Source organism: Austrofundulus limnaeus, unplaced genomic scaffold, assembly GCF_001266775.1.
Source record: "Austrofundulus limnaeus strain Quisiro unplaced genomic scaffold, Austrofundulus_limnaeus-1.0 Scaffold110, whole genome shotgun sequence".
Taxonomy (NCBI): domain Eukaryota; kingdom Metazoa; phylum Chordata; class Actinopteri; order Cyprinodontiformes; family Rivulidae; genus Austrofundulus; species Austrofundulus limnaeus.
In genome coordinates this window covers 845097-857800 of record NW_013952512.1, presented here as the reverse complement: position 1 = coordinate 857800, position 12704 = coordinate 845097, and the positions used below count along the sequence as shown (strand labels likewise).

At 38.0% G+C, this 12704-nt stretch overlaps 1 protein-coding gene across 2 annotated transcripts in view; it reads right to left on the bottom strand.

The window, feature by feature from the left end:
* Positions 1 to 12704, bottom strand: part of b3glcta (beta 3-glucosyltransferase a) — a 74783-nt gene that overhangs the window by 55538 nt on the left and 6541 nt on the right. For both annotated transcript variants that reach the window (XM_014014131.1, XM_014014130.1), the window contains exon 2: positions 4161 to 4201. In XM_014014131.1, the coding sequence (XP_013869585.1) occupies positions 4161 to 4201 (41 nt within the window). The remainder of the gene's footprint in view (positions 1 to 4160; positions 4202 to 12704) is intronic.

Genomic DNA, 12704 nt, shown 5'->3' with positions numbered 1-12704 from the left:
AGAGAGAGAGAGAGAGAGAGAGATAAACACGATCTGATTGGTCGAGGGGTGGGTCTAAAGTTGAACCCTGTCCACTGATTGGTCGAAAGATAGTTGATGGAAAGTTTCAGAGCCTAACAGATTTTCTTTGACAGGTTCAATTAGACAGGATGTCACGAACCTTGACAGGATGTAACAGACAGATGGCATGTGTTGATATGTACCGAAAACGGGAAGTTGTGGTCACCAGAATATTCTTGAAGGTATCTGATGAAATCGAGGGGAAAAACACTGGCTAGGGTTACTATGTCAAAGGTTATTACAAGTCAAAGGTTACTATAAGTCAGGGTTGAGAGTGAAGGGGGGTGAAGGGGGGTTAGGGTTACTGGAAGTCAAGGGGGAGGAGGGAGGGGGGTTACTTACGGTCAATCAAAAGAGGAAGGAAGTCACCGGAAGTTGACCATATATGGACATGACGGATGTCCCGCCCTAGGGGCGTGGCACCTGTCACTTGATTGATAGTTATGTATAATTTCTCTAACCAGTTCAGATGTGAAGTCAGGAACTAAACAACTCAAGACACAGACAGCACACTGTGAGGTAGTTCACACCTTTCACTTTGTATCCATTTGTGGGCAATTCACTTGCAAGTGGTCTGCTCTGACTTGTAATGTTCGCACCTTGCGGTAAATGTAGTCCCCAAAATATTTTTTGTGATCGAGTGTCAATTACCTGCACTGTATGTAGCCACGTCACACAGAGGGCTGTCAGTGAGCAACAGAGTTGTAAAGTAACTAAGTACAAAAACTTTATTACTGTACTGAAGTAGAATTTTTGAGTATCTGTACTTGAGTAATTATTTTTCAGAATACTTTTTTACTTTTACTCATTACATTTTTACTCAATTATCTATACTTTCTACTCACTACATTTTTAAAAAAGTTAAGAAGTAGAAAGTTGTTACTCCTATTTTATTCCAAGTTGTTATTACTTAAAAAAATACTATCCTGATAAATTGTGTCTCCTGGATAGAGTGAATTTAAATGTGGTTGGATGAGAATTATAAATATATACCATTCTGACACCCTATTAGCTTGTACACAACCTACAGCTGCACGCCTTTAGAAAAAAAAATATTTGGAGAAGTCACCTCCCAATAAATGTCATTTTGGAAAATCTAACGGCTCACTTTTACTCAGTACTTTTACTTTTAATACTCAAGTTGATTTTGTGTCAGAAATTTACTTTTGATACTTAAGTACAAAAATATCTTATACTTTAAGACTTTTACTCAAGTAATATTTTTAGAGAATACTTTAACTTTTACCAAAGTGTTTTTATGTAAAGATACTTGTACTTTTACTGAAGTTTCACTTTGAGGTACTTTATACAACACTGCCTGCAAACATGCAGTTGCTCAGGACTGAATTTAGTGAAAAGTCAGAACAGCCTCAGTGTGTTTGAAATTGCAATTCAGTAAAAAATAAAAAAAGGAGTACTCATCAGATTTTAAAAAATGTAAAAAAAAGGCAAAACTCCAAACTGACTGTTGTTGAGAACAAGAAATCTATCTATCTAAACTTATTTTATTTTTTACAAAGTCTTTCTCAGAGCATGTTTTCTGACCGAGATGATTTTATGCCCGATTTTATCGTTCAAGAATAAAAACAAATCCAGTGGACAGAATGCATTACAATGAGTTGCATTTGAACAAGGGTTATTTCTAACAATGTGTAAAATTGATTCTATACTTTTACAGCAGGAAGTGGACGCTGCCCAAAGACTGATCTTCCTCCATAGTTTTTCGTCCAGTTGCTTTAGGCTTTTTGGTTAAATATTGGCAGCATGCTGATAATCTCAGTAAAAGAATCCATCTCCTCGTCTGAGACCGAGTCACTGCAGAGGAGCTTAAGCCGTAAATTATCCATCAAAATGACACATCTCCTCCTAGATTTAATTTCCTTAAAACCACTGCATAAAGTGAGGAGATGTGGGACGATTCGGAGAAGTTCTTTTCTGCACAGAGTGACAGCCATTTAGATTTAACAAATGAGGTTTGGCAGGAAGCACATAAACCTGTAAACTTCAGCAAAGATGGTCTTTTTCAATCAGAAGTTGTAAGATGGAGTGTTTCATTCAAGGATGGCTCTTTCCTCTGACGTACAAAGATGAGCTTTTTTTCTTTTTTTTCTGTTTTACATCTAAATCAAGAAAAAACACCAGGAAATGCAGCTAAATTTCAGGGTAAAGCTTTTCGTTTGAGCCCAGTGAGTTCTTTAAAAAGTGTCTACATGTTTCATGCTGAAGCGTCAAAGTCATGAGCGCTACCAAGGTGACATTTTTATTGGCTTAGCAGGAGACCCAAAAGTCTTTTTTACACTGTGTTGTCCACCTGCATCCATTTTCTCACTGTTCTTCTAGGCACACAAGAACAAGACGTGGGCAGAAGTGTAGAATTGATCCTTGTAAAACCACAAAGCAACCATTAATCACAATAACTGTGCAGGATGTAAACTACACAAACTAAGAACTCTAAGTCAGTAAGTGGAGACAGTTATTAATAAGAATTTTTGATGAACAATAAAATTAACCCCTCACAGATCTCACTATAAGCTGTTGCTTATGTTAAACTTTTGTGTTCTTATCTCAAACAAGGAATAAACTTAATGATCGGACCTCTAGAATGAATGATTTGGTGAGTTTCAGTAACATATGGCTGCCTCATAAGATTAACTGCTGCATGGCCCTGAAGCAACTCTGCAGAAATTAACAACACCCTGTGGAATGAACAGTAATTAATGGCCTTCTTCATACATGTCTCTGTGTTTAGAATCAATTAGGTTGACTTTAGAGGACACAACTTATTAAGCATGTGTTGCAAAATAATGTTTATGCAAATGAAGGCGAAGCCTTGCGCGATGACCCTGGTGCGATTTCAAAGACGAGCCTAAATGTCGAACACCCTCCCGACTAAACTCTGTGTCATTGACCTAGAAATTTGTATTCCTTTCTCATTTGTTAACATTCTTTAGTTCAGTAAGGCTGAAAATATGGGGCGCCAAGTGTAAAATTAAATGTTAAAAATTATACAAATATATTTTTTCATTATTTAGCTCACTTTTTCCAATAACATTTTTTGTTGTTAGCTCAATGTTCTTACATTTAGCTATTTTTTTCAACTAAATTTTAAATTTAAATGTTAAAAAATGTTTAAATATTAAATCCTAAATCTAAATGTTTAAATGTAAAAGTTAAACCTTGAATGTTAAAGTTATCATTTAGGTATTTTGGAATGGAACGCAGCCTTTGATGTTGGTGCTCAGCTCATGTTATGATGTCATCATCCTGAGACAATAGCAACCGCTAGCGGTCCAATGCAGCTAAAGCTTCCCTACAAGACATCAAACTAACAGTTATGGCTGGTGTCTGAGCTGCACTTTAAACTGCTGGACCACAGGTACCACACACATTTTGTATTTAGATTTTAAATATTATTTGTTAGAAGCGTTGGCACAAGTTAACAACAGATAACCAGGATGATGTCATCTTCCTGCAACAAACATCAACAATGGCCAATGAATGTTTCTTGAGCTTGTTTCTGAGTCAGAGTTTCTTTGCCTGAATGAAGACTTTTCAATTTTTGCTTTATCTTTAAATTTAGTTTGAAAGACGTCACACTAAATGCTTTGCAGAAAATAAAGCCTTCACTGCTCACAACAAAAGAGTTAAGAAGCAAAAATGGGTAAATTTCCTCAGCCGAGAAAACAATTAGTTGACATCAGTAAAAAGGCAAGACAGTCATTTTCTGTTTCTGTGATAGTAAGCACATCTGCCAGGAGGCCTACTGTCAACGTCTCCTCGTGCCAATAGGAAGTAGAGCAACCAAACATGTTAATTATTTATCAGGCAGCAACTGCAGACTACAGAAAATGCAAAAGGAGGGGAATTTGTTTGAACTCAAAGAAAGAGCAAATGGACTTATTCTGCTGACCTAAGAAAACTTCTACTCTAAAGACCTGTAATCTGTTCATTAAAAATACATGACTGTTACTGATGGTCAGGAAACCAAAACTTTTTCTTGGCTTAGAATTAAAATAGGAAATAAAAACAACAAAATATCTGCACAAAATTCAAAAAACTAATTCCACAAAATTTGAATCAGCGTCAAGTAAAGTTCTTACCTGTGAGGTTTTCTCTGAGCTGCCAACAGCATAGCAGATCACTGAGGAAAAAGAAAAAAAAACAGAACTGTGATTATTTTAGGTTAATGTTCAAATATATAAAGAAATTTCAGAGTCATTGTTGGTCCACCTTCCATCCATCATCTCTTGTAATTAGAGCCCAGAGGACATGTAACTAATTATGTTGCTGTTGATTCTGAGAATGGAAAATCTTTACAGAGTGAATTTAAATCAATAAATCAAAAGGACTCCCAGGCTTCCCGGGAAATTAATTAATAATATTAATAAATGTAATCTCTTGACTCGTTGCAGCAGCCTCGGAGAGAAGCTGAGTGAGGATTTTTTTTACCTTCCACACAGCAGATATTTTCTTTGTCAAAAAGACCACCTAACACTTTTACAAAGATCAATATAACTGATGATATTGTTCAGTCTTCGTGGCGTTTTACATGACCGAGTTTTGGTTAGATTATTCCACCCACTGAAAACAAGCCCTGTCTCTTTAAACTGAGTGAAATTTAAAACACGCCTGAGTTCAAAAACTGGAATTAAGCCATTAGCTCAGAACAAATGAACGTTGTAATGCATTTAATTATTTTACCCACAAAAGCACAAAGAATCAGCGTTGGTTGCAGGCCATCTTGTAACAAGTCCAAGTCTGCCAACCAAGCTAAAGGATGTTATTTTTACCGTTTGTTTGCTAAAATTAAGAAATATAAGGACATAATTTAATGAACAAATTTGATGTTTCCACATGAAACCTTATTTGTGATGCTTACTAATAATATTTTATTGACTTCACAGATTTTCTACACAAGACAATAGATTGTAAAAGTTTCTGAAGATTTATATTCTCACCCACCCCTTGTACCCATTTGGGATGAAACTGTACTTTTCTGGACTGAGATGTCATGTTTCTCCAGGTATCTGCTGGAGCCCTGAGCTCTTGGTATTTCTCCAGTGTCTCGTGTTCCTTTTTCCTGATGTTTCCATCATTGGGGATGGCCACAACAATCACAACGACTGTCCTCTGCTGCTTATCAATGATCAAAACGTCCAGCTGGTTGGCCATTACCACCTTGTCTGTTTGAATCTGGAAGTCCCACAGGATCTTAGCTTGATCATTCTCCACCACGTTGGGAGCTGATTCCCACTTTGACCTATTCATGCTTTGCACAGATGTTTCTGTACACCATACCAACTACTAGTTATGGTATTTCATGTATTCCTTTTCTGCTAGTATCTTACACCCTGCTGTGAGATGTTGGATTGTTTCTGGGGATTCTTTGCACAGCCTGAACCTAGTAGCCTGGTAAAAACCAGACCCTTGTACTTCACTTTGCTTCGTACTAGGGTCTGGACTCGCTGCCATAGAGAAGTGATTCTTGCTGGAGGCGTGGCCTCTGCTGAAGCGTGTGTGTGTAAATGTCGCTGTGAAGGAGGCTAAGCTAAGAAGCTAACCGGAAATCGCGTGTGCTGTAAACAACCCTACTGAGAGGAGAGAAGTACTGAGCCGAATGAGACGACTGTTAACTAGAGCTGCTGCTTTGTCTTCCTTTTCTGATAGGCCCGGCTAAAAATCTGTCTTCTTCTGTCTTTCAGTTCTGCCCTCTGCAGTAACCGGTAGGATTGGGTCATATCAGCCACTTCACTATCCATTGGTGGTATATCCCACACAGAGACTTTGCCTCCCATGGTGGTTCCTTTAGCTCCTTCTCTTCTAGTTTCCATTGTCTGAGACATTCACTGAGCATTTTGTCTCCTGGGGCCACCTTCCTGATGTTTTCATGGAGCTTAGATATTTCATCTTAGATGGTGGCTCTGATGCTAACTAGGCCTCTTCCTCCTTCTGTGCGCTTAAGTGTATCGCTTGTGGATACTGGATTTGGGGGTAGAATCCACCATGCATGGTGAGTAGCTTTCATATTTTAACATCAATGGTCTGAATTTCCTCCTTTGGCCCACTTATTATCCCAGCAGGGTATCTGAGTACCGGCAAGGCATAGCTGTTGATTGCCTGGACCTTCTTTTTGCCATTGAGCTGACTTTTCAGAGCTTGCTTTACTCAGTGCAGCTATTTGGCTGTTGCTGCTTTCCTTGTGGCCTCTTCGTGGCTGCCATTTGCCTGTGGTATTCCAAGGTGGTACTTAAGGCTCTTCTTAACAACTGCTGTTCTCCTTTCTGAGAGTCCATTTCCCTTCGTGTGGATTACCTTCCCTCTCATGCACCCACATTTCTCCAGCCCAGATGACATTCTGATATAAAACATAACAGTAACACAATGACTTACTAAATGTAGACAATAATGTGATTTTATGTAATTTCTTACATCACATAAAAACAATATGGATGTTGCTTTGCTTTGTTAGGTTGTTGAGAAGAAATAAAGCACTGAGTTTGGTTGGGAGTAAATTATACTATAATCTGAGTATTGAGCAGCCAATACTTTCATTAAGCTAGGATTATCAGAAACTAAAGTTTACATGGATTCAAATTGTGCTTTTAAGTGTTTAACTTTGTAAAAAGCGTTTAATCCAGCTGCACTGGTACAAGTGACATAAAATAAGAAAAATGACTGCAGGATAATTTCAGTGAGCTCAAAACCTGTAATTAGGCATTTACTGTATGTGATAATTGTGACAGTTCTGTTTTTTAATTAGATCACATCTTGCTAGTTTATTTCAACTTTACAACGGGCTCTGAAACTTTAAAATGAAGCAAAAAAAAAAAACACTGTTCATGTTGTTTTTTTGCTAGGTTAAAAATTGTCTATCCAATGCATAGGATAATGCAATACTTACTTGCCTAATGACTAATTTTACAGCTTATGCTCACTTAAAACCCACATTGTGAGGGCTGGGACCACTGATACACTGGGAATAGGCTAAATAACTGTAAAAATTTGCAACTAAATTTCCCCAAAGTGGCTGCCAAATTTCCCTCTTTGCTAATCTTAATCTGGTTTAGGTCCAACACAAACACTTATACAGTATTATGTCTATAAATGTGCGTAATCTACACAAACAAAAAAATAAGCCTGAGCAAATCTTGATCTTTGTTACAGTGAATGAATGGAGGGATGACATTGTCATGCAGCATCCCGGTTTCTGCTGTTATTAAAAATGCAACATTTTGGGTGAAACGAAGCTCCCTACAGGAATACATTCACATTCACAGTACATTCTGCTACATCTGCTCAAACTTCCAGTCTTTTCATGGCTCACCCCAGAGAGGAGGAGGGGGAGTAACTCCCCACACAATGCTGAGTGCTGATGGGAGCACCTCCATCTCATCGCCTCCTCATCCTGCATAATCAGGTCTGTTGTTTCCAACCATGTTTTCGATTGAGCCACACAGAGGGGAACTCGCTCACTTTCATTTCAGAAAATCTGAAAATCGCTTTGGATGATGAAAGCCCCGGATTGTTGCATGGTGTGCTTTTTCAAAATTTGCTCAGTTTTCATTGCTACTGTAATAAAAAGCAGATGTCCGGTGAAATTAACCAGGAGGGAAACGAGGTTCAAAACAACAGGGAGGGAAATCAAGTAAAGTGTATACCATTACCTTGCATTTTTCATTGCACAGATTTGCACATTTCAAACCTGAAGTACATGAAAGTTATTAAAATCAAAGCTCAACACCTCAATGGTCCTATAATATTGCAGTGAAGAAAACCTTTGAAAATTTAATATTAATATTTATCTTTGTCTGCAAATTGTATTATTTAATCAGCAAGAGAAAACAATGTCAGGTGACGTAAATGTTATATAGTAGTGCTGATTTTTTAGTGTTATAGAGGGATAGAAAGTACCATAAATGTGACAGAAACCTTTCTTTTTCACACAATAGCAATGGGTGTCACTGTCACAAAGAAACATGTCTCTTCCCATAGTTTTCCTCTAAAATGTGTTGCTTTAGGCTGAGTCACACTACAAGATTTTAAACCAGTTGGCCGATTTTCAAAGACTGAGAGCCCACACGTGAGGATAAAAAATGATGGATATGCCAGGTTTGGTCCTACAGTGTGTGATGTACAGCCACACGGCAAGAGACAATACACCACACACGAAAAGATATTGCATTCATGAACAGTCAGATGCTGTCGGATATTAAATCACGCGAGACTTCCTGAAATCTCGCAAGAATTCAGATGTCCGAGGAAAAATCTCACGTGACCTCCAGAGAGACGTGAGTTCAGAGTAAATAAACGTTTGCGACGAGGAAGAAACAATGTTTATCGTTTGTGGACTATTTTTTACCAGAGGAAAAACAATTCCATAGGACTTTTAACATCCAGCAGACTTTCTGCTGAGTCATTACAGTATTTTGTCTTCTGTATTTGGAATACCATCCGTGTTTACATCACCTCGCTTTCTGATTGGCTACACTGTGACGTTCACAGTTCAGGTGAACTTCACACACACTGTGATATCGGGCCAAAAAAGTCTAACATGTTGAGTATCCCCGATTTGAGGTCGGAGCAGTCCCGACGTCCTTCCGAGCTGACTAGATCACTCTTAACTCACCACCCACGGCAGGAATATCTGCTATGATTATCTTTAGAGCCATCATGATAATCTGGACTTCTTTAAGATTGTCGGAAGGGCAAAAATCGGCCTGATTTTCTTGTAGTGTGACACCGGCCTTAGCTGCTCTACTTTTAAATGTCAGCTGGTTGAACACCATACACTCAGCTGGGTGTTGTGATATTAAAATGATATTAAAATTAGTGATATTGAATGCAGCTACTCTGACACTAATCAATGAAAGGTGTCTGCAGCTTGGTCAGTACTCTGAAACTTTGATTGAAACGATCAAATCATCCCATGTGTGTTTCTTTTTTTTCGTATTTTTTTAATTGGTCAGTAATCTCGTGCACATTTCATTTTCTCCAGTTTTTAATTAAGCACAAAGGAACAAGAAGGAGGGGCAAATGCTTTGAAGTTGCTAAATCATACAAACAAATGTGGGTGTGCTGGTTTATAGTGACTCTTATGGAAATTTGTAGAAAGATTGCACGATTAATGAGCTCTTATCCATAAGTGTATCTGCGTGGACTGTTCAAAGCAAAATGGAACTAGAGGCTGCCAAATATGTTACAGAAGAAAAGACAAAACAACTGCAGCTCTAACTGTTCAAAAAGAAAAGAAATAAAAAAGAAAAAAGGTAGAAAGAGTCTAAAATCAGTTTACAGACTCAACATTGATGTACAGTATATTGCAAAGCTGCCACATCCACAAATCACATCGGAGACCAACAAACAAACACGCTGAGGGCCATTAAACCTGAATTCAGCTTCAACACGTCTCCCCTCCAACAACACACAGCAGCTCCAGCCCTCAAGTTTACACAAGAAAACGATCTCCCTGCTGTAATATGGTACAGTGTGGCACCTAGAGAGAACTCAAAAACCAGGATCCTCAAAATAGAAGTTTAAAAGAACAGAACAATAAATCTGACATCCTCGGATTCTCGTGTCGCTTTGCTTCAGGCGTTAAACATCTTCTGAAAGCACCACAAACTGATTTTTTTCTGCTCCGACCATGTAAATCTATATAATGTTTGTGTTCAGTAATCAATCATCAACAAAAAACATAGGAGGTAAAAAAGCTAACTGCTGATTTAAAAAGGCTTTTCAAAGAAAATGTACTTCACGTAATTGTGAAATTTACTTTCTTAAATATGACGCTTTAAATCTGTGGTGAGAACAGTGAGCAGGCGGAAGAGAACTTGGAGAGGTGGAGGTACGCACTTGAAAGAAGAGGAATAAAATACTTTTTTTCTGATGCCGCAGAATATTTCAATCTATATTAAAAATATTATCAACTGATAGGGCATATTAAAATTTGCTACTAATGCTGGGCATTAAAACAATAACGATTTATATTGTGATAGATCAATATCAATAGAAAGAATGTTCAAAAGAACGGCATCAACTAACTCACTATTTGGTAAGAAAGTAACAAATTGGTGAGTACGGTAGCAGTTTTGCATTTCACCAATGTGCCTCATACTGTAACTGCTTAAAAAAAGACATGGAGATAAAGGAGAAAATGACAGCAACAGCAGAAAATAGAAAAGGTCATGTCATCAGTTTGACAGTTATTAATCAGTCTTTTTTCTTCTGGTCCTTCTTCCACACACACTAATCAATAATTATTGATATCAACTGATTCAAAATGCTTACATTGTGATACAATTTTCAGCCATTTTGCCCAGCCTTATTTGCTACATTTAAAACTGATGAGACACATTTAATTAACAATCCAGACATCAAGTCTCATACTTTTGTTAAAAATGCCAACATATCCTCCCATAGACACAATTTAAAATGCCAGAAATACAAATGCTATTTTTACAGTAGCAGTTTGTCAAAGTGTTGGCACATAAGGCACAGTTTGTGTTGTTGTAGTAATGATGCATTTGGTTTGTATTTTGGAAAGCTGTTTTGCAAACTGCATAAAAAAAGGCAGAGCCTCATCTGGCCATGTGTCACATTAAATTTCAAGTGTGTGTTACGGCTCAAGCCTCGCCAGCAGCCACAGGAGCCACAGCAGCAACTCTCAATCCAGTTAGAGCTGAGGAGCAGAGTCCAAGTGTGGCTTTATTATGCAAATACAATCCACATGAAACTCACACCTTTTCATGCTACCTTTAGCTTTTAAGACTCATAATAGGAACTTCTGAAAATACTTTTAAATAACCTAATTTTACATTTTTAGCAGACCATTAATCAAGCAAAACAACTGAACCCTGAAGCAGGTTAAAAAGCATATCAGTTATAAAGTTCAGTCAGGGTCAGGTCTTTTTCTATATTATTAGTAGTTGTGATTTTTTTCTGCCTCACCTCACTAACTGCAGAGGCATGTCACTCCCTCAGTGCTTAACAGTGCCGGCACAGCTTTTACCAGGCAGCTAACAAAGCGGCATGCTGGATTGGCAGAGTTTGCCATTTCAAGCAGCGTATCAGCCAGATGATCTGCCCAGACTGCGAGCCTGGTGTACACCTGTTTTGATTAAAAAAACAGGAAGTTGTTTTCATGTCAGTTGTATGTAACGAATAAACTCAGTGAAGCTGATGAATGGCATGCAGGCTTATTGAGGCTGCAGTAGACCAGTGGTCAGTCCTGCAGTTTTGTAATCCTGAGGCTGCAGACTCAAATCAAGGTTGCGTCAGAAAGGGCGTCCGGTGTAAAACAATCACAAACTCGTACTTGAGTTTGTTCACCATGGCAGCCCCTGCAGAAGGTGGCAGCCAAAAATCAAACTGACTCTGTGTTACCGGTTTATGATTTCAGGTATTTTTTAATACCTTTATTTTGCAATGATGTCAGCTGTTATAGAGGTAATAAACTTGAATTCATCAGGTTATAATGTAAGGTGACACTTTCTATTGCAAAAACATTTTATTCTTCATTAAAAGGAAAAAAACTCTCTTGCTGCTTGTCATCTTTTCTACATTTATCAAAGCCCAGCTGTGTAAAAAAGGAACACATCTTTTGTCAGCTCATTTAGTTCAACCTGTAGCAAAAGACAATGTTGCATATTTTTGAGTTCACAGCCTTTCCCTGATAATACCTCATCTATCCTGGTGGAAATCACAAGGTGGGTGTTATAGAAACAAGCTAATTTTTTTTTTTAAAAAAAGAAAGGTGTTTATGATCTTGTGTTTTGATCTGCAGCAGTCTACCACAGCTGTGGTACTGATGATGTCATGAACCAAGGACTGTAACCCTTAACACACAGGCAGTGTCTCAGTTCATGGGCTGCATCCTCATGAGTACGCATTTTATCAGCTGCAGACGTCACTGCCCCGCGTCGAGTGCTTTCCTAATTTTGACGGCTCCTCCTCATGCATACCACAAAATCTTGAAAATCAATGATGCATTCAAGTATCCTTCCAAGGATATCCCAGGATTCAAAGCACTGACAGCAAACTCAACAGAGCAACAAAGAAAGTGGAGTTTTTATTTTTTACCAAGTCAGCGTAGTTTGGAAATGCATCAAGGACCGTAGAATTTGTTTTTAAATGGAAGTTTAGCCACTTAGCTGATGAAATTATGCTGCAATACGATGTTAAATAAAATGTAACAATAAGTACTGATATTGCAGCTAAACCCAAATTATTAATTATTTTTTAAAAATTTATTTACATGTAACATTTAAATGTGATGTTACGTCAAACCTACGTCGAGTGAAGGATAGACCATCTCATTTCACAGCAGTTTCATGTAGCCTACCCAGACTGGGAAGGATGTGGCCCACGTGGGCTACACACTCATGAGGATGCAGACCCCAGCTAATATCACCACACTTCGGAATTTTGACACAAAAATGCAAAAAAATAAATAAATAAGTAAATTAAAAAATACAGGTGTAACCATACATCGATCCACATCAATACAGCGGGTGAAATAAGTATTGAACACGTCACCATTTTTCTCAGTACATATATTACTAGATGTTCTAATGACGTGAAATTTCCATCAGTTGTCGGTAACAACCCAAGTGATCCATACATACACAGAAATCAAACCATAAATG